We start from the raw sequence: 27,494 nt of genomic DNA, 5'->3' as shown, positions 1-27,494 counted from the left end.
AGGAAGTGCTCTCATTCTCTGTGGCTCAGAGGCAGACCTCGACCATGGGGTTAAAGTTATGGGAAGGCAAGTTCAGGCTCAGTCATTAGGAGGAACATTCTAACAATGCTGGCCTTTTACTGTTAAAACAGACTGCACGGTGGGGGCATGAGCTCCCCATCCATCTGTGACGTGCCCCAACACCGACTGCTAGTTAGACCAGGGTAAAAGCACACACCCGGGGGCCTGACGGCAAAGAGAGTGCCCCTCTGTTTTAATCAACACCGTGGCATACAAAACACCTCAGAATTCCGAGCCGAGGGTGAGGCCTCAGCTAATGGAACAGAGCAACTGGCTGACAGTTCTGCATCTTAGTTTCAATTTAATGAACAAACAGCAAGCCACAACATCAGGCATCTCCTTTTATTAGCTCTTAGCAGACTCCTGCTGAAATGGCTCAGAGGTCCCGGGAACATCGTCTACAACCTCCTTGAAGACCGTGGTGAGAAAAATACATATACGTACGTGTGTGTCTGTATCTGCCTATTCTGTGGTGTGTCTCTGAGGCTGCTGCCTGCTCTGCGGCGGCTCAGAAGCGTTTCTGGAGGGCGGTCTGGATATTCTTCAGCAGGCCCCACTTAGCCCGGTTCTTCCCTCGCCCGTCCGGTGTCACCACCTGCAACAGAAGCAGAGAGCCATGGCACCAGCCACAGGGAGACAGCAGCTCCGGGGAGCCTGCCCCTGCTGCGGGCCGGACACCACACATCATCTCCTTTGTGTCTCATGTCGACCACCTCGGGGGCAGGGGCTGTTGACCCCATTTTATAGATGGAGAACCTGAGGCTCAGAAGGACAGGGCAGCTTTCCTAAAGTCCCACAGCTAATATGTGGTGGGGTTGGAATTTCACAGAAAAGGTCCCACTTCCCTAAGGCAGCTCATGGGACTGAGTGCTGATGACTATGTTAGGGTTGTGACCCCAGGTGGGCTTCACCAGAGAGTAGCCCCCGGGGCCTCCCCCAGGCCCTGGAAGTTGCTTCTGGCACAGCTCTTATTGTGTGTAGATTTCAGCTAGTGTGTTTGATTTTCTTACCAGACTGTGAGCACCTTGACTGGGGTGTAGGGGAAATGACAGTCTTTCATCTCTGTAATTCCAACATTATGGTAAAGACAAATTTCTTAGAAAAGTGAATGAAAGGTAAATAGAACCATAGTTTATACACCTGCCATTTGTTTCTCTTTGCGGCTTCATACTATCCCTGATCACAGTGAATAGTCAGTGCTACCTAGAACAGGCAGGTTGCAATGGGTAGCAGGACCCTCCTAGAAGTCGCACCAGCTCAGCTTAGATGTGGATCTCCACGCCTTACCTGGAAGGTGGTGGATTTCCCCACATCTCAGGTCTGCCAGCATTCCTGTTCCCTCCAATACACATTACTGAGGAGGAATTTAGGGACTGAGGTTGAGATCCAGGTATGTAAGACAGCTGCCTAGAGCAGTGAGCTCTGTCTAGATGAATCAGGCAGGACTTCGTAGGGCAGATGGGGTGGGGATGCAGTTTGGATGATGAAGAACAATGTTTGTACAAAGTCTCTATGCACAAAGCTTCTAACTTTTAATGTTTGTATTCAAAGAGAAAGGGCAAAAAATAGACACATATTACTATTATGCTCTCTAGTTTTACTAAATTTATTTTTAGTTTTAGAGAAAACAGGGCTTCATGCAAGGTAGAGATCATGTTTTATGTATGACATTGCTGGATAAAAATGGAAATAGCACATAGAGATAACCCTGGCAAGGGTGATATAAATGTGTAAGATGTACACCCAGAGCTATCGGGGGCAATGAGGAAGGGATAACAGTGTTGTGCCGGGTTGGAAATTGACTCATAAAAATAGAGATTAAAGTTCTGCTTTAAAGTATAGGCAGGATCTCCAGAGGTAAAGACTGAGTGAAACATGTGAATGGGGCAGTGGGGATTGAGGTATCTATGAACAAGAGGATCAGACTGAAACAGGACAGAAGAAACAGAGAGCAGAACTTGAGATACCAAAGAAATTGAAATGGGAGTTCTAAATCCCCTTCCCTGTCCAAAAAGCTGAGATGGTTTTCCAAATGAATTCTAACAAACTTGTAAGAAAGAGTTGTTCTAGAAAATAGGACAAGAGCAATAGTTTCCTAGCTCATTTTATCAAGCTAGTAAAATACTGATTCCAGAACCAGATAAAAACAATAGAAGCAAAGGTCTGCTTCATGTTATGATCATAGATGCAATAATCCAAAATAAAATGAGCTAACTAAAACCAAGAATATTAAAACATACTACATCATGCTCACATAGGGTTTATTCCATGAATGCAAATAGAGTTTAACATCAGAAAAATCAATGTAATTTATTTCATTAATGCCTAAAGGAGAAAAATCATGATTATCTCAAATAATACAAAAAATCCATAAGGTTGCATAAGTTCTCAGAAATTTAGTAGAAGGAAGTTTCCTTAATTTAATAAGGATTATACATCAGAAAAACTAGATTAAAAAATTATCATAGCTCAATGGGGAAACATTAGGATCAGGAATAAGAAAAGGATATCAACTCTCACAGCCACCATTTTTGTAGCACCAGTAGCCCTGGCCAAAGCTATAAGGAAAGAAAAAGAAAGAGAGGTTCAAGAATTGTAAGAAAAGAGATGAAACTGTCATTATTTATAGATGAAAGGATCACGTGCCCAGAAAACCAAGCAGAATCAACAGAGAGACTCTCAGAATAGCTGAGTTTATTGAGATTGCTGGAATCAAAATTAACCTATGAACACCAGTCGTTCTTATTCTAAACCAGCAATACATTAGAAAATATAATAAAATATAAAATAACGTTAATAATATCAACTAAGTTTGTAAAATGCCTGGTTTAACTAGGAACCTAGAGTGCCTCTATGAGAAGGACTTAAAAGACCTAGTAAAGCACACAGGAGATGATCTGAGTAAAAGCCAGACATATTCCAAAAACGTTGTCTCCAAATTAGAAACTCAGTGCCTCAGTGTCTGGAATTTTTTAAAGGAATTCCACTTACTTACTCCAAAATTTACAGGAGGGAATACATTTCTATGATTAAATAAACCTTAAAAAAGAAAGAGGGGTAATGGGTAGGCTTACCTTAGCAGTTCATTAAGACATAGCACAAAGCTGAGGTTAAACAACAATAAAACTGGTGTGGTTTTGACATAAGAACAGACAGACCAGTGGGCTACAACAGAGCTTAGAGACACACCCCTAAATATATAGCAATTTAATACAAGGTCAGAGTGGCACCTTTATTATATTCTAACGGAGAGGACACTGCTTGGGAGATGATGTTGGGAAAACCTACCCACTAGATGGCCAAAAAAGTCCATCTCTACTTAGCACTACATACAAAGGCAGACTCTGGATGGATTTAAGTTCTAAATTTGAAGGTGAAACTAAAGTTTATGAAAGAATATGTGGAAGATTATCTCTGTGATCTAAGCCTAAGGAAGGACTTTTTAAACAAAACTTTTAGAGGTAAAACCATGAAAAAAAAATAAACTGATGGCTTTGATCACATCAAAATTGAAGCCTTCTCCTATTTCATGAAGTACATGATGAACAAAGTTAACAGACAAATGTCAGAATAGAGACGATATTAGCGATGTCTAAAACCATTATCTAGAATATATAAGGTCATTCTGCAAATCTCCTAGAAAAAGAAAAATGCAATTGAAAAATGGGCAAAAGATATTTAGCAGGCTATTTACAGAAGAGAAAAATCCTGAAAACTAACAAGCATATGAAATGAAATTTTAAACAATGAGGAGATAGCCCTTTATACCTGTTGGGCTAGCGAAAAAGTAGAAAGCTGGATCATGCCAAATGCAGGCAGGGCTGAGGATAGAGGCCCTCATTCGTTCCTTATGTAAGTGTACACGCATGCAGTCAGAACAAGCACGCACACACTCTGCCACCCAGCAGTTTCACTCATGGTATGTATCTGACGAGGGCTAACCTGTGTCCTCCCAAAATTCAAGTGCTGAAATCCTATTCCCAGTACTTCAGAATGGACCTTTAAAGAGGTGATTAAGTTAAAATCAGGTCATTAGGGTGGGCCCCAATCCAACCTGTCTGTTGTCCTTATAAGAAGAGGAAATTTGGACACAGAGAGACACAACAGAGATGCGCTCGGGTGAGAAATAGCCATGCGAGGACACAGGGAATAGGCAGACGTTTGCAAGCCAAGGGGAGAGGCCTCAAAAGAAAGCAGACCCACAATACCTTGATCTTGGACTCCTGGCCTCCAAACCTGTGAGAAAACAAATGTTTGTTGTTCAAGCTGCCTACTCTGTAGCATCTTGATGGGCAGCCCTAGCAAACTAACACAGTGTCCCAGAGAGATTCCCACACACCTCCCACCCACAAAATGTCATGAGTGAGGCATTCACTGCAGCATTATTGGAGGTCACGTGGGTGTCCACACTGGCTGAGCAGACAGGTAAAATGTGGCGGGCAGATGCACGCTGGAAAGGATGAGGCGGCATTAGGAGTAAGGGACCACATGTGCCTAACAACATGGATGGATCATAAAAACGCAGTGTTCAGGGAAAGCAGATAAGACATAAAGTAAGTTATGTAACACAATACTATTGGTGAGGATTAATTATCACATTCAAAATGATACATACTATGTAGGAACACATAAAAGCAACACGATACAAATAAAACATACTAGACTGGAGACCTAGGGAGGAATGCTCACAAAGGAGGACAAACATATAGCCACAAAAAGGGCCTTGCATAGACCAATGTTGGTCATTAGTCAGACCTGAGGTGTCTAATTCAACCTTCAGTGTATGAGGTCCAGCTTGAGCTTAAATTATATTCACTCCAGGGTTCAAACCTACCTACAGGGCAAGTAGGAAGGCACCTAGGGTTCTACTTACATGAAGGATCAAGGAGCCCTTTGGAAAAGAATGAATTCTAAGGAGTGAGAGAGAATGCAAGCCATTTTGATTTTGTTTCAGGGCAGGGGGTCACTGTGAGTTTGTGGGTGGGTGTCCAGTTAGGTGTGTGGTAGTTATTCTGAATGTAGAATAGTGTCGGTCACTCAGATGGTCCTCTAACCCCAACCCCTGAAGATGCATGTCTCTGACTAAGGCAGAGTGTCTGCAGTAGGGACAGAATTAAAACCAGTAGGGGGATTTCATGAAACCATGGTAAGATGCCTGAGCAGGAAGGGGGCGCAGCTGCAGATGCTCAGGGTAGCTGGCAAGACTACTTCCAGAGCACACGTGAGACACACCCTTGGGCGGTGGGACCCAGTACAGATGGAGAAGGAATTTGAGAGGATGGGTGGGGGGCAAGGCTTGGTGCATTTCCTGAAGAGCTATAGAGAAAGACCCAGAATGGTACCAGTTTGTGACTATTCTGGGGCCTGAATATTTACCTCCAGATCTGCTGTACCCTGGGACATCTGGTTTATAAATTGTGGTAGGCAGAATCATGGCCCCCCAAAGATGTCCATGTCCTAATCCCAGGAACCTGTGAATACGTTATGTTACATGGCAGAGGGGAATTAAGTTGCTAGTCAGCTGCCTTTAAGATAGGGAGAGTCTTCCGAGTCATCAGATGGACCCAATGTAGTCACAAGAGTCCTTCCGAGTGGAACAGGGAGGCCGAAGAGAACCAAGGAGATGACGGTGTGAGGACTCAGCCTAATGCTGCTGGCTTTGAACACGGAGGAAGAGGCCATGAGCCAAGGAACACGGGCAGCTGCTTGAAGCAGGGAAAGGCAAGGGAATGAATTTCCCCCCTACGGCCTCCACAAAGAACACAGCTTTGCTCACACCCTGGATTTCTGATCTCCAGAATTGTAAGATAGTAAATCAGTTTGTATTGTTTAAGCTACTAATATGTTACAGCAGCAAAAGGAAACCAATGCACAGATGGAAAGTTAGATTTGACGTGGGAAGCCTTCCTGGCAGTTAGTGGAGATTTAAAGTCAAAAGGAGAACATTGAAGTCAGGAAGCTATTTTCAGAAATAGCTGGGGACGATGGCCAGCAGGTACACTGAGGACTAGAGGAAGAGCAGGAGGAGAAACTGAGGCCACAAGGTATGTGATTTGCCTAAAAACACATTTCTCCATTCCTTCCAAAATATCAGTGAGGCTCTTGGATGTTAGAAGCTCTTAGCTGGAGACCGGGAGGCAAGAGGGGTGAGTGAGGCCAGCAGGATGCCTGTCCTCACTGACCGTGCTGCCTAGTGAGGTTGGGGCTTGGACCCAAGTACCCCCGCCCAAGTCTGCTGCCCTTCCCAATGCATGATCTTGCCTCTCAAAAAAAAAAAAAAAAAAAAAAAGTCCCACTCTCACTGATACTGGCTTTGACAGTTCTCCCAGAGTGTGGTGTCAGGTCTGCAAGGCTGAGCCCACCCACCCTGCCCAGTTCTTAGCTGCATCTGATTATGGTGCAGGGGACAAAGAGCTCCTGCCTTAGATGAGACCTAGGCAGGTCAGTCAACAACTTCAGGTTACATGAGGCCAGACACCTTCCCTCTCTGAGCCTCAGTTTCCTCATCTGTAAAATGGAGGCAATAACGCCCTGCCTTCCGAGAGGCTGGGATGATCAGTGACACTGAATATACAGTGTCTGACACAGAGTCTGCCTTCAGTAAATGGGACCTTTAAAAAATGTTAAAGTTAATTTTCATGCTCTGTGTATTTTACTTCAAATGAAATCCCTTAAAAAAATCAACAAGCCACAGACTATGAAAATCAAACAGAAATGGTATTATTTTACTGCCTTTCCAAGAAAGTCTGTAAGATGGAAATATTGCATTTTGGATAAGAAATGATCCTGTTGTCTCATCATTGCATTTTAAATGAAACCTTTCAGGAATACCTACGTACAACGGATGCCAAAGGAAAAATATTTCGATTTTATAGGAAAGCGCTAAAGTCATTACTTTTATGAAGCTTTATAAATGTCATTCAGACACACCATCTTATTTTCATTTGCTATTGAAGCCTTTACTTATGCAAATCATGACAAATGTTAAGGAAAGCTGAGTTTCCTCTGGAATGCTAATATCATCACAAAGAGGGAGGAAGAATTACTTCTGAAGGAAAAATCTATATTGCAGCTCTGGGAGTCAGATAAAAATGAAGCTTCCAGAAAACCTCATTAATTAGTGCTCTGCTCATTTAGAAATTGTGTTAAAAAGCAAAGAAACTGGAATGAGTTTCCTTCCCTTATAGGGAGGGCAAACTAATCGCATAAACACAATTTCAGGGGGAATGTTATTTCTTGATTGACTGTAAAAAACACTTAACAGCTTTCAGGCATCTTATAGTACTTTGTAGTCATTAATTTTATTTATCAGTTTATTTCTTCACTCTTTAATTCAGCCATTTATTCATATATTCATTTGTTTGGTCACATTTTCACTCATGTATTCATTCAATAACCATTAAGAACCTGCTATATGCACAGTGCTGTGGTAAGCACTGTGGGAGAAAGAAAGATGAATTGGACACAAATTTTGTTTTCAAGGAGTTCAGAGTTAAACAGAGATGATAACATATTCACCTGAGAAAGGCTGACATACGTCAGTGTCTTGTAGACACCATTCTTGCCCCTAGCATCTAAAAATGACGTAAGATACAAATAAAAAAATTAGTAACAACACTGGGTACCCTTCATGGGCAAGACGTTTCTGAGGAATTTCTAAAAAATGAGACGGCAGATGGAATTAGATTGAAGGAAGAATCCATAGTCAAAAGGACATGCTGCCAAACATGGGAGCACCTGTGGGTGGTCCAGGCTCTGCAGAGAAGGGTAGCAACAGGAACTGGGCTCTGGGGTAACTGACTGCCCAGGTACCTGGCTGGGTCTAACAGGAGGAGCAGCCAGGTGGCTCTCTCATTCCACTTCCTTCCCATGTGAGCGTCTGGCCCCCGGGGAGGAGGAGGGAGTGCACGGGGTGCTGGGCCCCAGAAGCAGAGCATCAGGATGGAGTGGAGAGCCCCACCCTCACAGACCACCAGCACTATCCTGCCCCTCCCTACCCCTGCTTCCCTTTATCACTAGAGGCAGCAGCCAATTAGAGTCTCTTCTGCAGACATCTGAGCAGAGCCAAAGAATGTTAAGCTAGTCAGACTGTGTTGGTTACACAGAGGTTGGGCCAAGAACCTCCCAAACCACACACAAGCTGGATTTAGGGGAGGTAGAAATGATGCGCTAGCTGAAAATGGTGCAGAGTCAGAGAGAGGCAGAGATGGAAGGAGGGGGTGTGGGAGAGAAAGAGAGGGAGGGAGTAGAGAGAGAGACGTTGACTGAGAGACTGAGAGAAACTGATGGCCTTCCCGCCTTCTTGGGTATCAGATGGATGTCCCGTCTGGAAGCGGTCTCATGAGACTCCCCTCTCTCTGTAGCATAAATTTACCTTTTCAAAAGCTGAAATGAATGGGCTTATTCTCTTTACTTCTAAAGAATCCCCGATTAAGACATAATCTACTCTGATTCCTAAGAACACACCATCATGGTTGTACAGTAAGATAGCTCTGGACAGTCTTGATATTTTTCTTCCCTTTCTCCTTTGAATATGAAGAAAATTATACACATGAATGTACATCCCCTGGGGATATAAAGAAGAATCAGCCTTGCATCACAAAGAAGACCAGGATAATCTTGTCCCTTCTTTTTTTGGAGTCCATCCTGACTTGCTCAGTGGTTATTCCTTGACTTTCAGCTAAACAACAAATACATTTTTCTTAATATAAGTCTGTCCTAAATATTTCATGGGACATACTAACACTAAAAAACTCTTCATTGTATTTGTCTTGAATTCATATTTGTTAACTCTGATGCCCTCTCCTTGCTGTGAGTCATCATTGAGGCTAATACTTAATTCTGTTTTTGTCCTTCTCACATCACAATTATTTGTTTACTAGACCTCAAAGTCTAGTAAACAAATAATAATAAATAAAACAAATAAAAAATAAAATAGCTCCTTGAAGGCAAGAATTCCGCTGAACCTTTACATCTTAATACAATACCTGGCACAAATGTTTTTGGAATCAAACTGAACTGACGATTTTCAGGCCTCATTTGCAAAGTTGGTTGAGGCCAGGGACCCTGTCTTTGGCTCTGAGTTAACAAGCTTTCTGGGATTAGGGGAGAAGTCATATGGTGGGTTCCATGATCTTGTGATCATCCTAACAGAGCTGCATCCAGAGCTGATCAAGAAAATGTGTCTAAGAAACAGCACGCACGGTACCTTGCAGACGTCACTCCATTGTCCAGGACCATTATCATTGATGGCTCTCACTTTAAACAGATACTCAGTGTTGGGGGTCAGGTTGTGCAGCTCCAGACTCTGCTGCATTATGTCCCGAATTTGTCCACAGAGCTCTGTCCTCACATTGTTAGGAGGGGAATTAATGAGTTCGTAGAATTCCATCTCAAAAGAGTCCACGTCTTCTGTTGGGCACGTCCAGTAAACCTAGGAAGAAATGGATGTGTCACTGGGGTACGAGCACACACCATTCAGCTTTCTTCCCCATGAAGATCTGTGTCATGACTATCTGTGAGGTGAGTTCAAACTGACTCATCCCCTCTAGCTGCTGAAGACTTTGAGTTGGACCTTGTGTGGTCTTAAAAGGCAGCATGATAAGGCCTGACCTGATGCTTGCAATGAGTTTCAAAAACAGAAGAATGCTCCTCTGGCTTCTGTTCCTGTCCATCAACATGGAGGTTCCCGCTGTCTTCCTGACACCATTGACCAAAGTGGCTGCCATTTATTGAACAGCTATTATGCAGCACATTCTGTGTCAGACAACTCATTTGGTCCTTACAGCTCCCTGGATGGAGGATTTTCTTATCCCGTTTTACAGTCTAGGCTCAGAAATTTCCATTGAGCAATTCCAATGGAACCACAGACTACTAGAGGTTGGAAAGTGTATCTATTTCAACCTTCTATTTTATACACAAGGAAGTAAGAGTCCCAAAGAGGTGAAATGACTTATCCAAGTGATGGAGAATATATGTTCACACTCAAAGCATAAAATGTCACCTCTTGGGAAAAGATAAATTAACAAGTGTCAATTGGCAGATTGTGCCTGCCATATAAATATTTTATAGTAATTACATTTTGAAACAGATGTTGAATGCTTTATTTAAATTTTAATACATTTAAATGATATTTTGTATAAAATTAATTTATAATTACTCTTATAAATATATAAAAGTTAAAGTTTGTATGGATTTATATAATTTATACTTATTTTACATATTTATACTTTCAAAACTTTATACATTTGTATGACTTATGAATAAAAATTAACATTTTTTTCCTGATTATCAAAACATACTCATTTAAAAATATATACTTGGAAAATACAAAATAAAAGGGAAGGAAGAAAATAAATACCGCTTACAATCCCACAATTCAGGTAATAATGCATTATTTGTTTCCAATTTTGGAATACACACACACACACACACACACACACACACACACACACACACACACACACACATATATATAATTTGGGTTATATTGCTTTGATTCCTGCTTTATTTCAGTTATTACATTTTATTTATTTCTCTATATCATTAAAGATTCAGTAAAGCACCATTTTAATAACTGCCCAATAACTGATTTACTCTTTCTATAGTTGAGCATTTAAGTTGTTTCTAATTCCACACTCTAATAAATAATGGTGCAACGAACACTTTTGGGCATGAATCTTCATTTGAATTTTTAATCACTTCCTTAGGAAAGATTTTTAGAAATAAAATAAAATTTTTATAAAAAACTCTTTAGGATTTTTAAGATATATAACGACAAGTTTAAGACTAACTTTAAGAATATTTCCTAGGCTAAAAGAGGGCTGTTAGTCAGCCAAAACTTGAGAGAGATGCCAAAACAAATTTCATCTTCTGTATCACTGAGCACTATGATTCCTGTGAGAATTCTGTCCCATGATCCTGAAATTGGGGTCAATGATATTTGTACATCAGATACCGCTGTTGGGCAGTAGGTTTGGTTGTTCTATCTTGAGAGTCAATGACTTGACTGGGTTTTCTGTGTAGGCTCCTTTCTTGAGCTCATCAAGGGACCATTAATAGGTGGCATAAGGTGACTGTTCTCCAAGCCCAAGTATAGAGCACATATCACCAGTCCTTCCCCCAGAGCAAAATCCTGCCCACTTCCCAAGAAGTCCGAGTTGTGTGGAGATAAGACCTAATGCCATTCCTGAGATAATGTCACATATACTGCAGGCCTGGCTGATCTGGAATCATTTGGAAATGTTGTGAGTGTCTGTTATGTGAACAGCAGTGTCTTTGTGGTGTTTGACAGCCTATGGGAGGGCATGTTCTACCTTGCAACACAACGTAATTCTTGGAGTTAATTATAGATGCCAAAACATAGATTATGATGCTTTGAGAGAAAATAAAAGTAAGGCTTGGTCAGTGTCTGCCTTTCATTTTCTTATTTTTAGACCTTTGATACTGATGTGTGGTTTGCAGCCTGCCAGTGATGCCAACACCTGGAAGTTTGTTAGAAGTGCAGAATCTCAGGCCCCGGTGAGACCCACTGAAGCAGAATCTGCATTTTGACAAGATCCCCAGGTGCATAATGTTTGAGAACCACTAGTATAAGCTTTCAGGATGCTAAAAGTCTTTGTGAGTGTTCTCAGACCATCGAGGCAAAAGATGGGATCCACTGCTTGGATGCAGGCCAAGAGCTGGCTTGGGGGATGTTACTATAGGGAACCCCAAAAGGACGAAAGAGATGCTCTAATAGAATATTTTTTCTCCTCTCTGTGAACTTTAATAAACCATTCTATAAACAATTCAATTTAGGTTGAGTTGGATTTGAAAGGAATGTTAAGGGAAGGGCCATTTGGTTATGTTAGGTCAAGAAGGTCAAGGAAGAGTCATATTCGCTGATGCTGAGTGAAGGCAGCTGTAGAGGTCTGTAAGAGAGCCACACCCCTTCACACCCCAAAAAAGCTGAATCTTGGGAGATAAGAATTGGAATTCCACTGAGGACTATCCTAATCTTTCCAAATCATGATGAGTCTGGATATTTTCTCTAGAAAAAGTAGCAATTTAGAAGAATCACAACTGATAAATAATGGAGCCTGCATTTCTAATTCCAGTTTCTGTGCTCTGTCTACTGCTACAGACTTCCTTTTGGGAAATATTACCCTCTCCAGGAGTCTCCTCAAATTAATTTCGTTCCCAAATTGTGTTCTCTTTCAAGAGAGAAGCTGCCTTTGAAGTGGAGTTGGGGCTTTCAGATGTATTTCTGTCTATGAGTTAAATACATTATTTAGTTTATGCCAATCTTGGGCAACTTAAGATTTCAGAAATGTACCCCTTTGGAATGGGCTGACCACAAAGAGTCCAGAGAAACAGATCTGAATGACCAGACCCTAGAGGTCAAAGAAGTAAGTGCAGTCTTTCCCAACTACCTACCTCCATAGCCCACACCCTCCCATCTTCCCCACGGGGCCCAGAGCCTTTCTTACCTTGGCAGCTCTTGGATACACCAGAGTCTGGTAGATAACAATTGGGCCTGGGGTCTTCACAGAGCCATCATTGAATGAGTACCAGTTGTGGAAGCTGCCACTGTTCTGCATAGGCTGGCTTTCTACCCCTGCGCTCCAGTAAGTGTAGAGGCCGTCTGTGGGTTTGGCAGGTGAGGCCGACTGGGCTCGCCCATAGGCCTCTAGACCCATCTTGGTCTTCTCACAGCCGGGGGCACTGAAGGACAACAGGGAGGAGCTTCGCTGGTATATCTGCTGGTTGCCGAAGCTGTGGGCGCTGAAAGTGACCTTCCTGGCGATCATCATTTCTGAGTGCAGGGGGTAGGGGGATGGCAGGGAGTCCCCCGAGGAGCACACCTTCTTGGGTCCTGTGGGGAAGAGCTCATGGATGGCATTGGAGAGCTCAGCAAAGTCCAGGGGCATGCAGCTCAGGGAGTGTAGCCGGAGCTGCGGGTCGGGCCTGTAGGTGCTCTGGATGCCGTCCTCGATCTGGTCCACCAGGATCTTGGCTGACTGCAGGAACGCCACTTGGCCCGTCTCCTTCAGCGCTTCCTTGGAGTAGGCGATCAGGCCATCCATCTCGTTCACTTTCAGGGTGGTGACGTACACGTATTTTTCAATCTCCTTCTGCCGGGACACTTCCAGGTTCTCTATCTGCTCCATGATGGACTTCTCTTTCTCCTGGAGAATGCTGCGCAGCTTGAGAAATCCAGTTCTGATCTCTTTTCGCTTTACCTCCTTGTCAGCTTTGAAGCTATTTTTTAAAATGTTGAATTCCATGAGGTCATTATCAATTTCGTATCTGACTGCAAAACAACCAAGTCAGTTATTTCAGTTAAATGTTTCATTTCCCTACATGTCACAGCCAGTGGCAAACTGGGGCAAACTAACTTGGGATCCAAAGATGTGGGTGGAAGGGAGGGAGGCCGCTCGTAGCTGGGCTGAAAGATGCAAGCATAGGTTTATAAAGTGAACGTGGCCTTGTTCCATACACCCCTCTCTTCCCCTGGTCTAATACCTCCCTCAGATATAACAGTCATCCTTCCCTGGCATACTTTATCTTGTAACAGTAATTCCTGTTGTGGCCTTGCGTCTAAAGTTGGAAGTTCAAGGCCACCCTGGATATTAGTTTCCACCAGACTTCATTTGTCAGCAAATTGGACTTGAGAAGAGATGATGTCACAAAGTGATGGGTTATCCCTGTGTGAAAGCTAAGCTTTGGCAGGGGTGGGAGAAAGAACTAAATTTCTGATGACTATTTCTAAATGTCCTCTTGCCTCCTTCACCAAAACCCAGCCGGTGATAACAGCGGCAAGTCAGCCAAGTTCCCCTTCTCTGGGACTGCTCTTTGACACGTACTTTAAAAAAAAAAAAAAAGAATCACATGGGAGCTTTTGAAAAACCCTCACTACTTAGCTTGTACTTCTGTGGGGATGGGATTCAGGCATCAGTTGCTAGTCAAGCTCCCCACTAGTCCCATTGAGCACCTGAGGTTGACACTGCAGCTTTAAACACCAACCCAAACTGAGTCTTCCCTCCAGGGCCCAGAGTTCCTCAAAGTGTCTTCTCAGATCACCTGCTTTTGAATTACGTGGAGATCTGTTAACAGTGCAGATTTCTAGCCCTTCCCCAGAAAGTGAATTGAATTCTTAAGAGCAAGTTTGAACCCTGGTTAAAAAAATTTTTTTTTTAACAAGAATGGACCAGCTAAATTCTTTGCCTATATCTGAATGGATATGCCATGAAGATGGCTCCTTCCCTACTGCTGGGCCCTCTGGAATTTGTACTGATGTCCCCTCACCCTGAATCAAACTTCAATGTCTGGCTTTTAGGTGTCCTGGACTTTGAGAAAACTATCCTAGGTTTCTCCTGTGTTAAAGACCCAGGCTTCCTAGGGTTGCCCGGAGCCCCCAGAAGGCTGCAGGCAACAGCCCCTTCCCCATGCTGAGGCTCTGGAGAATCCAGCCAAGCTCAGGCCATGGGTCCTCCCTTAAGAAAACCCTCTAGGAACCAGTGGGGCCTCCACTGGCCTGGCAATGTGGCTCCTGTAGGTTTTCTTCAATATAGGGGCTTCCTGGTGGTGTTCCCAAACTGAATAAATATCAACTGACAAATAAAGTTCCCAGGTTTGGGGCAATTGAGAATCAGTGTTTTCCTGAAATATTCATGCTGGTGAGAGGTCCTGGGGGACGTAGCCTCTGACCCATCTCTGTGTCCCATGGGACCTTTCTGTGCAGCTCAGGGACAGCTGCCCCTTTGTCATCTGTTCAGGCATGTCTGTATGGACACTAAACTATCTGACACGGGGGAGGCTGGGCTGATCTGGTGCACTTTGGTCACGTGACTCTAGGCCACCACTTAGAGCAATATCCTAAGCGGCGGTGGTGGTGTTATTTTTCAGTCTCTCTGTCTTCAGATTCTGGTCATTGTTTAACAGAGTAAGTTGTCAAATGAATGTTGTGGAACTAACATGGGCTTTAGAGTCAGAGAGACTGAGTCAGCCATTTACTAAAGGCCTTGTGCCAGTTACTTCTTGGAATCCCAGTTGTCTTATCCATAGAGGGAATTTTAATACCTGTACTGTAAAATTATTGAGCAGATTAGACATAATTCTTCTAAAAGGCCTAGGGCTATTCCCAGGGGCAAAGAGCCTAAAAGGATCTCTGAGATCCTCGAGTCTAACCCAGTGGATATATATACCCAGAAATTAGTTGGCTCCTTTCTGAACCCTGTAAAACATTGTTGCACTGGGTTCCATTATGGAAACTTGGGTCAGTTTCCCTTATAGAATCTACAACTGTATGGTATGTAGCCCATATAAAATAACCATGAGCACACGTGCAGAGGAAAAACAAGCTGTTGACTAGAACATTATTGGCTATTTCTGAGTTTTCTCATTATTATGTATTTGTTACTAGTTTATTTACTTTGTTGTTTGCAACTCTGGGGAAAAATCAGTTGGGGAAAATCTTAAACTGAGGTAACGTTCAACAGTGACTTAATTCCTTCCCCCTGCAAAATGGGAAGATACTGAAGAAATCCAACTTTAGTAGCAAAACACCTTAGAAAGGCTCAAAGAACTTAGGAATATAATAGGATCAAACTCTTCATTCTCCAAAGGGGAAAATGAGGACCAATGTCATAAAGATGATAACTGAGATTATGGAATCTTCATCTACTCATTATGTGCTAAGATAGTTTTTTGCATGCTCCACAGAGTAACTCATTTAATCCGTACAACCACCCAGTGAGGGAGTTACTACTCTTGTCTCCATTTTATAGATGAGAAAACTAAGGCACAGGGAGCTTAAGTGGCTGGTGGAAATTGCCAGGTGTGGATACCAGGCCACCGACTTGTGGCCTCGCTCAGTGTCTCCCAGGGCTTGGACGGTTCCACCAGGTGGAGGTAAGGCTCTCACTAAACAGAATGCCCCAAACTACCTTCCCCATCAGTTCAGGGCTGGGAGTTGTGGAGGGAGAGAAAGGGACCCCGACCTGCTTTGAACTTGGCAATGGCGCTGAAGAGCGCGGCGGCCCTCTCAGAGCAGGCATCGATGAGGCTGACGGTGTCATGGCCATTGTGGAAGGAGGTCTTGCAGAAGGTGCAGAGCAACTCGTTGTCATTCCGACAGTACTCGATGATGCGGCTGGACGGGTGGTGGATGCAGATCTTCTCGTCCTGGTCCTCGGTGCTGGTGTCCACGAACACGTGGTCCTGCATGGCCACGTCCGAGTGGAAGGTCTTGAGGCACTCGTTGCACAGGTTGAGGCGGCAGGTGATGCAGCGCTTGTAGGCGATGCGCTGGCTGCGGCAGACCTGGCAGACGATGGGCCCGCTGGTGCGGTCGAAGCGCCACTTGAGGTAGCCGTGCTGCTGCATGTAGCGCTTGGTGAGGCGGCCGCGCAGGTAGTTCTCGGGCAGCTGCATCTTGTGGCTGTAGGGCATGCAGTGCGAGCGGCTGCACACGGGGCAGATGAGGATGAAAAAGTTCTCGGTGACCTCGGCGTGTTTCTGCAGCTGCCGCAGGCACTTCTCGCACAGGCTGTGGTAGCAGGGCAGCATGAAGGAGTGCAGGCGCAGCCGGCTGCAGATGGGACACGACAAGTGGCTGACCAGGTTGCTGTTCGCCGGCATCACCTTCACCTCTTCCAGCTGCGTGTCGCTGCTCCCAATGCGCAGAGCCGTCTTGGAGCTGAAAAGGGAAGCAAATACGGGACTTAAGGAGGCAGGCCCCGTTTCTCCCTCTGAAAGGAGCCTCACTGCGGAGTGACACGGCGGAGCGATACAGCGGAGTGATGCGGCTGAGCGTGGGCTGTGCCGCGCGGAGGAGCACGGGCTGCCCCATCGCCGCCATCTTTTAGCTGGGCGACCTCGGGTAAGTTCATTAACCTCTCTCTGCCTGTCTCCTGATTTTAAAATTCGTGCTCACCTGGTAGAGTTTCTTGAGAGGACGAAAACTGAATTGAATGCCTGCAAGGCCTTAGAGCGTTCTCTCCAATATGTTAAGTGCTATACAACTACTTGTTATTTTCGAGCAAAAGAAAAACAGCCGGGACTGGCTCAGCACAGTCAGCTGGGTTTTGGGGTTCTTTTGTCCACCAATAATATCACAGAACCCCCACAGTGGACAAGGACATTCTGGGACTGTGGTGCAGCAAAGCAGAAACAAGACCACTTCATGACCTTTGAACTGAGACCAAGGCAGGAACCTTCGCCAATCGCGAAAGTGACCAGATATCCCCTGTCCTGGTTAAAGGGGGTGATTGTTGCTTTTCACCAATTACAGCATTAGGCTCCACTTTGTTCTTCCTACCTTACAGGCTAGATATGTTTAGATACCCAATAGAAGATTTTCCCCTATGTCCTCACCTAACATGAGCCTACATTTTATTATAACTTATTGATGCCTTTTTACCAAGATACCTCACACTTGTCCATGGTGTATATTCTCAGTGGTTGCAGTGGGCTAATAAATCCAATCTCCTCCAATGACAGGCGTTTTCTTGCTGGGTTTTGCCTAGAGGGTGCTGACGTCATCATTATTATAGTATGTGGAATGAAATACAGAAGAAAATGGGTAAAGTGTTCTTCTCAGGACACCAGGAAGTCTTTCCCGGAGACAAGCCTAGAACCCGTGTGTTCTGACCACCAGACCACTAGGTAAGGCTTAAGGGGCTGGACTCTAGGGGCAGGTTGCACACGATGGAATGCACCACTTTCGAAATACACGTTTGAGATAAGTTTCTTCACCTCTGTCATCCTCGTTTCCTCATCTGTAAATCAGAGCTCTCAATACTACTTCCTTCATGAGACTTTTATAGTTTCCATGAGATAACCCATGATAAGTGCTTAACTGCTGGAACATAAATAATAAGCATTCAATAAATAGCCACTGTAACGACTTCCCTCTGCTCCTAGCCCGCCCGTGTTCATAGTAGAGGAAAATGATGGTCAAGTTTGTGAGAAGCGTGTGCTTCTACTGTGTGTGTGTGTATTCAACCTTTGTTTATCTGATATCTGAGGCTGATTTCATATATTGTAAGAACTATGGATGAAGTAAATGCTTGCATATAGAATTTGAGTGTGTGTCCTGAGAAGCCACAATCAGGGCAAAAGCAGTTTATGAAAATAAATGAATTAGCCATGAGGATGGAGGTATAAAAAGATACACAGTTTGTGACTATTCACGTCTCTTCTCCTCTGTTTGTATTAGGATGTCTGGGCGCTGAGTTGACATTGTAACTGTGTTCTCTTTTGCTTTTGCCTTCTTACGGTCCCTAAATGGCCCCAGTTCCTTCCTTATTCCCTTGGCCAAGGACCCAGGTCTCAGAGCCCAGACAGTCAAAAATCAAGGTTAAGATCTTGAGGCCAAGACCTCAAGTCAAGAGTGCTGCTCAGACATGCTGGAGTGCAGTGGCCCTATAGTGACAGTGCCCCTTGTGGAATCTCAGGCACCTGGAAAACTCATCCCTTAGAGATTTGGATGCTGGTGTCCAGGCCGGCCAGCCTCAATGTTCTCAGCCTCATTCCTTGTCTGCTCTCTCAGCCTCTGATTTCTCCTGCCAGGGCCCCGCAGGGGTCACCTGGACGGACAGGGCAGTTGTAAACGTGTTAGCTGAATGGACTTCTCTAGTTCGATAAGGTGGGACTCTGAGAATCAGGGTATTGTATAAAGGGAGACAGCATGAGAAATCAGAAAGCAGGGAGGGAGGAGTTGTGGGGTAAAGAGAAAGAGAGAGCAGGGCGATTGGACAGGTGTTAATGGCCCAGGGACCTGGGGTGGAGATGTAAAAGGAAGGCAGAAAAAGAGATGAGTAAGGTGAAGAGTGATGCATGAAATCAGAGTGAGGCAGGATGTGCAAGAGGCTGAGCAGGATGCAGTGTTGAGAACAGGGGAGGCAGTGCTTCAGAAACCAGGAGAGAGACCATATGGAAGATGAGCCTCAGGGTACCTTGTGCCAACCTCCTGGCACTTGCAGTAATATCTCTGATCATCATCTGAAAGTCTGAGGCTTGCACCCTGGTATTCAGTGGCCATGGTTCCATGCCAAAACAGTTACCAGGCCCAGTAGCCTTTCCTTCTTAAGACAACTGGCCTCTGCTCCTCTGCACAGCGACTGCCTCCTCCCAAATTTAGGCCTGTTATCCTTGTACTTGGGTTCCTCTTGTATCACCTGGCAAGCCCTAGCTTTCCTCCTTGTTCCCTCCAGGCCATTCTGCACTTTAGAATTGCTTGGGGGCAAGAGAGGGTTTTACAATTCTAATGTCCAGATCATACCCCAGACCAATAAAATCAGAATGTCAGGTGATGTGGGCTAGGCGTCAGTCGTTTAAAAATACCCAGGTGATTCTAATGCAAAACAAAGTTTGGGAGCTGCTGGCCTAAGCATCTCTCAGAGCACCCATGTCATCCCTCCCCTGTTGAGATGGGCTTGGTGACTCTCCATTGCTGATGCGCAGAAAACGGGGCAGTGGAGAGGAGAGAGGAGTGTGAGTGTGGATGCTACTCGGCTGCACCTGAGAACTTCTGGACTTGCATCCATTACCCCTGGCTTCTCTATTCATGCAAACATCGCAAGAGGTCTGTGAGTGAGGATAACCTTTATTAACCATCTGCTAAGTGCTGAACCACACAAGAGATCATATTCTTCCCCTGAACTCACTGAACCTTTGCTCGCAGAATTGTTTTTCCAGCCTGGAAAGGCTTCCAAGCTGCCTTTCATTTTTCTGCCCCTCCAAACGCTGTCATCTTAGAACGCTGAGCTTTTCTGGTCTTCCCCCTGGAAGTTTGCCTCTGCTAGTCCAGACTTCCCTCACATGTGGCAATAAAGAGACCACCTTAGTCAGAGCAGGAGGAGCATACACAGTGCCTGGCACAGAGAGTTATTGCCCTAAGTGAGTAACTGAGACCCTCAGTGCCATGACTTCTGGGTGGGAACCAAGAGAAGGCTGGCAGGAGTTCACAGCCATCTGGGAACTGTTATACAGGCCATGGGGGCAAAAGCAGCCTGTAGAAGTTGTTGCTTTTCTAATAAGTGTTGCAGATATCAAGAGTCCAGAGGAAGAGGAAGAGCAATTTATATATATATATTTTTATCACATAACAGATTTCAAAGTTATATGAATCCTCATACCCACTGAATCATTACAGGTACCACACTCTCCATATTGCAGGACAGCATTTTAAAGTTAAGCACACAGACTCTGGGTTCAGATTCTGACTGCATCTTACTAGCTCTGTGATCCTGGGCATCTCAACCTCTCAAAAGCTCAGCTTCCTCACTGGTATCGTGGGCATGGGGTGAGGGTTACTTGGAGTCGTGCATGTGGTACCTGGCAAATTGCTGACGTGCTAAGTATGAGCTATTATTATTTTGTAGAGGTGAGAGAGGTGGGGGTTCAGGGGAGTGCCACACTCGCTCACAGCTCCGGGAGCTTGGATTTGGAACTCAGGTCTATACTGGTTAGTGGCTGTTTAGGACACATGCTTAATTGCTGCAAAATTCTTTTTTTTTTTTCACAGTTGAAGTAAATTTTATTACTACATTTTAAACACAAACAAAAACAAGTATTTAAAATAATAATAACACCATTGACTATATGCTTTTATTACTACATCAAGTGCAAAACAGATTATAGAACTTTTTAGTTCTTTTTTTCCTCTTGGTTTTATTGAGATATAATATAGCCCTGTATACGTTTAAGGTCTGCAGCATAATGTTTTGGTTTACAAATATCATGAAGTGATTATCACGGTAAGTTTAGTGGATACCCCTCATCTCGTATAGATACAGAATTAAAGAAATAGAAAAAATTAATTAAAAAATAAAAAATTTTCTCTCATGCTAACAACTCTTAGGATTTAGTCTCTTAACTCTCATGCAGAACCTACAGCAGTGTCAGCTATCTTTGTCATGGGGTACATGGCATCTCTAGTCTCTGTCTGTCTTATAACTGGAAGTGTGTGCCTTTGCCTGCCTTTATCCAGTTCCCCTCCTCCCACCCTCTGCCACAAATCTGGTCTTTTCCCATGAGTTGGTTTATTTATTTGTTTTTGAAGTAGAATTTACCTACAACACTATGTTAGTTCCTGTTGCAGAACACAGAGATTTGATGTTTCTGTACATTTTGAAAACGATCACCACGATGTCTAGTTACCATCTGTCACCATACAGTGACTATGCGATGTCTTTGCATGGGGACGTTGTAGCTAGACTTAATTGCTACCGAATCCTTGGCCTCCTTTTTTCAGATAGAGAAATGGACCCAGGGTGGGGGCGCTGGCCTGCCCTGCCCCCACCGGCGGCAGAGCCCCTAGTTTTCCTGAGCCGCCCTGGCCCGTGTGGGGCGCGCGGCACTTACGAGGTGCGGATGCTCTTGAGGCGGCCCCTGCGGAAGGTGATGGTGGCGTTGCGGCAGCAGCGGCTCTCATAGTAGTAGCACTCGAGGTTGCTGCTGGCCGTGCAGCAGCACTTACAGTTGGGGTCATTGGCCCAGGAGCAGCAGCACCAGTGACAGTTGGGGTTCTCGGAGCAGGTGCAGTGGCAGCACTGGCAGTTCCGCTCATCCTTGTAAGGGCAGGGGAAGCAAGTGCAGTTCCGCTCGGAGGTGAAGAGGAACTTGCAGCACAGACAGGAGCATAGTCGAGGACAGCATCTCTGCCATGTACAACATGGAGAGCAGACACACATGGCGGTCTCCATGGCGCCTACATGATGGACACCCGCCCGCTGGGGCCCTTGATGCCTCCTCTACCCGAATCCTGCTGTCCCTTCTCCTGTGGAGGGGTCCCTCCTCCCCCTGATGAAGCCGTCAGCTTGGAGGTGGCAAGAGGTTGGCTGTTATGAGGCCTTCACAGGTGGTGTCTCTGCTAGGAAGCTCATGGGCTGGCATTTACATAGATCAGCCTGAAGCCATTTGCTTATGTCACAATCCCTGTCTCCCCACCATATCCCACCATACTGGGTCGGAGGGAGGGTAGGATCTGGGGGGTGGTGGCAGGTGGGCTGATAGATACTCCATGTTTCTGCAGGAGTGTCAGTGCAAAGAGCATCCTAGAAGTTTAGCTGTGCCTGGTCACTTCAGGTTATGGGGTGGATTTCAGAAGCTCTTTCTCTTTGCTTGGTGCTTTCCCTGCAACTTGGGCAAGTTGATTTCAGGGTATGTCTGAAAGGCCTGGGTGTAAATTAATTGGAAAAGTGGACATGATGTTCTTCTTCTTGGGCTTTTTTTTTTTTTTTTTTTTTTGCATTAGTACAACTCTTAAGCTGATGAACAAAGCACAGTGTTTACAAATAATAATGCCATATATAAAAGGAATTACTATTTGGAGAAAGAAATAAAGGGAAAGAGAGATATAGGTTTTTTAAGGCAGTTTTTAGTAGTCATTGAGTTTGTCCGTTACTGCATAGTCACTGCTGATTTTCACAAGGCTTCAGGCATTAGTCATTGACTATTTCTTGGCATTTTTTGCAGCCTCCTGAGGTTTGGGTGAGGCTCAAGCTCCATTTCCTCCCACCTTCCCACCTCCCCTCCCATCCCACTGTATCCCTTTTATCAAGAGGCTGGAACTCTACATGAGCATCTTTAACTCTTCTTTCAGTGCATGCTCAGTATGTCTAGAAATGACCTTCTATTTCAGGGCAGAATTTTGCTTTCTATTTTGTACAGCTTGCAAAGCTTAAAAGAACAGACATTTCATAATCATACCATAATATGGCATAAACACTGTCTTATTTTTTTCCAAAAAGAAGCAGAAGTGGGAGCTGATTTTGGCTGCAGGAATTTATTGCCTAATATATTATCTTTCCCTATGATTATCACCTTTATAATAAGAAAGAACATTTGCTGAGTGCTAACTGTTCCAGCCACATGTTGGTTTTAGATCCCTACAAATGAAAATTCTGGATTGTAGGCTTAAGTGCTTTATTTATTTATTTATTTATTTGTAATTACTAAATTGCTTACTTAAATAAATATGCCGTTTCATACTGACACCAATGCTGTATGAGAGACACTTCCCCGCCACATGTTTTTCCAAACTGAGTTTTATTGAGATTATTCTCTATTCTGCATGCACAGAGTTTTTTGAGTTTCATTCCTGAATGTATTTTCATCATTAATCTGTGCAAGTCTTCCTCTTTTTAAAAAAAATTAAAATTTTTATTGAGATATAGTCACTAACCATTAAACTTACTGTTTTAAAGTGAATAATTCAGTGGTTTTTAGTGTGTTCACAAGATGGTGGAACTCTCACCACTATCTAATTCCAGAACATTTTCATCACTCCAGAAAGCCATCTGTACTCAGTAGCTGTCACTCTCTATACTTCTTCCCCACAGCCCCTGGCAACTATTAATTGACTTTCTGTGTCTATAGATTGTCTATTCTGGACATTTCATATAAATGGAATTATATAATATGTAGTCTTTTGAATCTGGTTTGTTTCACTTAGCATAATGTTTTCAAGGTTCGTGCATGCATCAATATTTTGCTTTTTTATGGCTGAATAATATTGTATGGATATACCTCATTTTGTTTCTCCATTATCCATTGATGAACATTTGGATTGTTTCCACTTTTTGGCTAATATGAATGATGTTGCTGTGAACATTTGTGTACAAGCTATTGTTTGAACACATGTTTTAAATTCTCTTGAGTATATACCTAGGAGTGGAATTGCTGGGTCACATGGTAGCTCTGTTTAACTTTTTGAGGAAATGCCAGACTGTTTCTGAAACAGCTGCACCATTTTACATTTTTGCATTCCTACCAACAATGTTATGAGGGTTACAGTTTCTCGACATCCTTACCAAAACTTGTTTTTTAGAAAAAAATTATTAGAGCCATCTAATAAGTGGTTTAGACTTGAATTTCCCTGAAGACTAAGGATGTTGAGAACCTTTTGATGTGCTTATTGACCATTTATAGATCTTCTTTGGAGAAATGTCTATTGGAATGCTTTGTCCATTTAAAAATTGAGTTATATGTCTTTTTTATTGTTGAGTTGTAAAGTGCTTTGTATAATATGGAAACTACACCCTTATCAGATATATCATTGGCAAATATTTTTTTCCATTCTGTGGTTAGTCCTTTCACTTTTTTTTGACAGTGTCCTTTGAAATACAAAAATTTTAATTTTGATGAAATCGATTTATCTATATTTTTGTTGTTATTGCTTGCTATGTTGGTGTCATTTAAGAAACCTTTGCCTAATCCAGGATCGTGGAGATTTATACCTGTGTTCTCTCCTAATACTTTATAGTTTGAGCTATTAGATCTTTGATCCATTTTTAATTTTTTTTATTTCATGTGAGAAAATCAGTTGATTGTAGATGTATAGCTTACTACTAGACTCTATTCTAGTCCTTTGATCTACATATCTATTCTTCTGTCAAACACAGTATCTTCATACTACAGCTTTGTAGTAATTTTTAAAATTTGGGAATGTGTGTTCTCTACTTTTTTTCTTATAAAGTGTATCTTGGACATTCTGAGCCTCTTGTATTTCAATATAACTTTTAGGATCAGCTCTTCTGTTTTTTCACAAAAGGCCATTAGAATCGTAATAGGGGTTGCATTAAATCTATAAATCATGTTGGGGAGTATGCTATCTTAACAGTATTAAGTTTTCCAATCCATGAGCAAAAGATACCCTTCCATTTATTTAGGTCTTTTAAAATTTATGTCAATAATGTTTTTTAATTTTCAGTGCACAAATCTGGCACTTCTATGGTTAAATTTATTCCTAAATTTGTTTTTTTGGATACTGTTGTAAAAAAACGTTTCTTATTATTTTTTGAATTATTCATTGTTGGTATATAGAAATATAACTGATTTTGCTATATTGGTCTTTTATCCTGCAACTTTGATGAACTCATTATTAGCTCTAAGCTTTTTTTTAATTTTAAAAGGAGGTAGATATATGCATATAAAAGGGTGTATGTATGTATACATACATATATACATATATATAAAACTTTATGTAATCTGTGAATAGAGATCCTTTTATATGATTTTGTTTTTCTTTGGATATGACACCAAAAGAACAGGCAACAAAAGCAGAAATAGACAAATGGGACTACACCAAACTAAAAAGCTTCTGCACAGCAAAGTAAACAGTCAATAGAGTGAAGAAGCAATCTATGAAATGGGAGAAAATATTTGCAAGCCGTATATTTGATAAGGGGTTAATTTCTAAAGTATCTGAAGAACTTGTACAACTCAAGAGCAAAAAACCAGATAATCCAACTATAAAATGGGCAAAAGACCTGAATAGACATTTTTTTTTTCAAAGAAGACATACAAATGGTCTACAGGTACACAGAAAGGTGCTCAGCATCACTGATTATCAGGGAAAGGCAAATTAAATCCACAATGAGATGTCACCTTACATCGGTTAGAATGGTTGTTGTCGAAAAGACAAGAGATAACAACTGTTGTGTAGGACGTGGTGAAAGTGTACAGCACTGTTGATGGGAATGCAAAATGATATAGCCACTGGGGAAACAGTATGGAAGTTGCTAAAAAAACTAAAAATAGAACACATGATCCAGAAATCCCACTTCTAGATTTATGGCTGAAGGAAATTAAATCAGTATCTTGAAGAGATGTCTGCAATCCCATGTTCACTGCAGCATTATTCACAATAGTCAAGATGTGGAAACAACTTAAGTGCCCATCGACAGATGAGTGGATAAAGAAAATGTCATACACACACACAGACACGCAAACCCCCCCACACTGACTCTCACAATGGAATAGCATTCAGCCATAAAAAAGGAAATCCTGCCATTTGTGTAACAACATGGGCAAATCTTCAGGACATTATGCTAAGTGAAATAAGAGACAGAGAAGAATAGTTATTGTATGATTTCACTTATATGTGGAATCTAAAAAAAAAAGACCAAGTCATAGAAAACAGCAGAATAGTGGTTTCCAGGGACTGGGGTGGGGTGGGGGATATGGGCAGATGTTGACTAGGAGTACAACTTCTTTTTATGAGATGTATAAGTTCTGGGGCTCTAATGTAGAGTATAGTGACTATAGTTAATAATGTTGTATTATATACTTGAAATTTGCTAAGAGAGTAGATCTCTAACATTCTCATCACACCAAAGATTATGGGTGTATTAATTAACTGGATTATAGTCATCATTTCACAGTTTTTATGTGTATCAAGTCATCACGTTGTATACTTCAAAAATACTCAATTTTACTTCTCAATTATTCCTCAGTGTAGTTGGATAAAAAAACAAATTCAACATACAAAAATCAATGACCTTCATATAAACAAACAAAAACAGATGTAAAAGTAAAGAATACCCAATTTACATTCACAAACACAAGCAAAAAACAAAGAAAATACATAGATATAAACTTGACCAGGAAAGTTCAAAGCCTCTATCAGGAAAGCTCTAAAACACCCTTGAAAGATTTAAATATAGACTTGAGCAAAAGGAAATATGTACCATAATTATGAATAGGAAAACAGCATCACAAAGATGCCAGTTTCCCTAAGTTAATTAACAAATTCAAAGCAATTCTAATAAAGATATCAGATTTCTTTCTGAAGCTAGGAATGTTGATTATATTGTTTATTTGAAAGAACAAATAAGCAAGAACAGCCAGGAAAACTCTGATGGAGAATAGACATAAAGAGGTCTACTTGTACTAAATATTTTAAAGATATTTTAAGGCCTCTATAATTGAAACAGTATTAGTGCTGATGAAGAAATTGACTGACACTGAAAGAGAAATAGAAAAATCCAAATAGACCAAATTGCATGTAGAAATTTAATATGTACCGGAGGTACCATCTCAGGTCAATGGGGAAAAGACAAGGTATTTAAAATATGTGGTTAGGAGGACTGGATAGTCTTATGTAAAAATATAAAATTGAATCCATTCCTCACATCAAAGTAAATGCTGAATGGATCAGAGATTTAAATGTGGTGAAAAATGAAGTTATACAAATATTAAAAGAAAATATGAATTAATAGTGTTATAACTTGGGAGTGGGGAAAACCTTCCTGAATGTGACAAAAATGAACAAGCAACAAAGGAAAAAAATTGATAAATGTGATTCCATGAATAAAAATATTTTAAAGGATTAAAAGAAAATACAAACAAAAAAATAAAACAAAATCCCCGCAAAAATACCAAACCCATCAACCATGAGCAAAATAGAAAGACAATGACAGATTGAAAACAATGTGTAACCTATGGGCAAAGATTTGATACCCTAAACATCTAAAGAGCTTCTAAAAATTTTAGATGGAAAATATCGTTTCCTTCAGAAAAATGAGCTAAAAATATAAAGTTTATAGAAAAAATGTTAATAGCCTTTAATTATATATAAAATTTCTTACTTTTGCTCATAATAAGTGAAATGCAAAGTAAGTCAACACTGAGATACCATTTCCATCCATCAGGTTACCAGAATC

At 42.3% G+C, this 27,494-nt stretch overlaps 1 protein-coding gene across 1 annotated transcript; it reads right to left on the bottom strand.

Annotated features, from left to right (window-relative positions):
- Window positions 1–414: 414 nt before the first annotated feature.
- TRIM42 (tripartite motif containing 42) lies at window positions 415–21,928 on the bottom strand. The gene is made up of 5 exons (XM_010976787.3): window positions 21,412–21,928; window positions 16,044–16,741; window positions 12,531–13,354; window positions 9,269–9,493; window positions 415–655 (listed from the first exon to the last, which is right to left on the bottom strand). Exons 1-5 carry the CDS (start codon window positions 21,750–21,752, stop codon window positions 569–571), a joined length of 2,175 nt encoding a protein of 724 aa, XP_010975089.1. The 5' UTR covers window positions 21,753–21,928; the 3' UTR covers window positions 415–568.
- Window positions 21,929–27,494: the final 5,566 nt, after the last annotated feature.

This window comes from Camelus dromedarius, chromosome 2, assembly GCF_036321535.1.
Source record: "Camelus dromedarius isolate mCamDro1 chromosome 2, mCamDro1.pat, whole genome shotgun sequence".
NCBI lineage: Eukaryota > Metazoa > Chordata > Mammalia > Artiodactyla > Camelidae > Camelus > Camelus dromedarius.
This window is presented reverse-complemented; position numbering and strand designations above follow the sequence as displayed.

What these genes read in the sequence shown, in the direction of transcription:
- TRIM42 (XM_010976787.3), bottom strand. Translation starts at nt 21,752, where the DNA reads ATGGAGACCGCCATGTGTGTCTGCTCTCCATGTTGTACATGGCAGAGA. An exon ending in TGTATCCAAGAGCTGCCAAG is followed by an intron (nt 9,494 to 12,530) that starts GTAAGAAAGGCT and finishes ATTTCTTCCTAG; the next exon opens with GTTTACTGGACGTGCCCAAC. An exon ending in AATGGAGTGACGTCTGCAAG is followed by an intron (nt 656 to 9,268) that starts GTACCGTGCGTG and finishes CTTCTGTTGCAG; the next exon opens with GTGGTGACACCGGACGGGCG.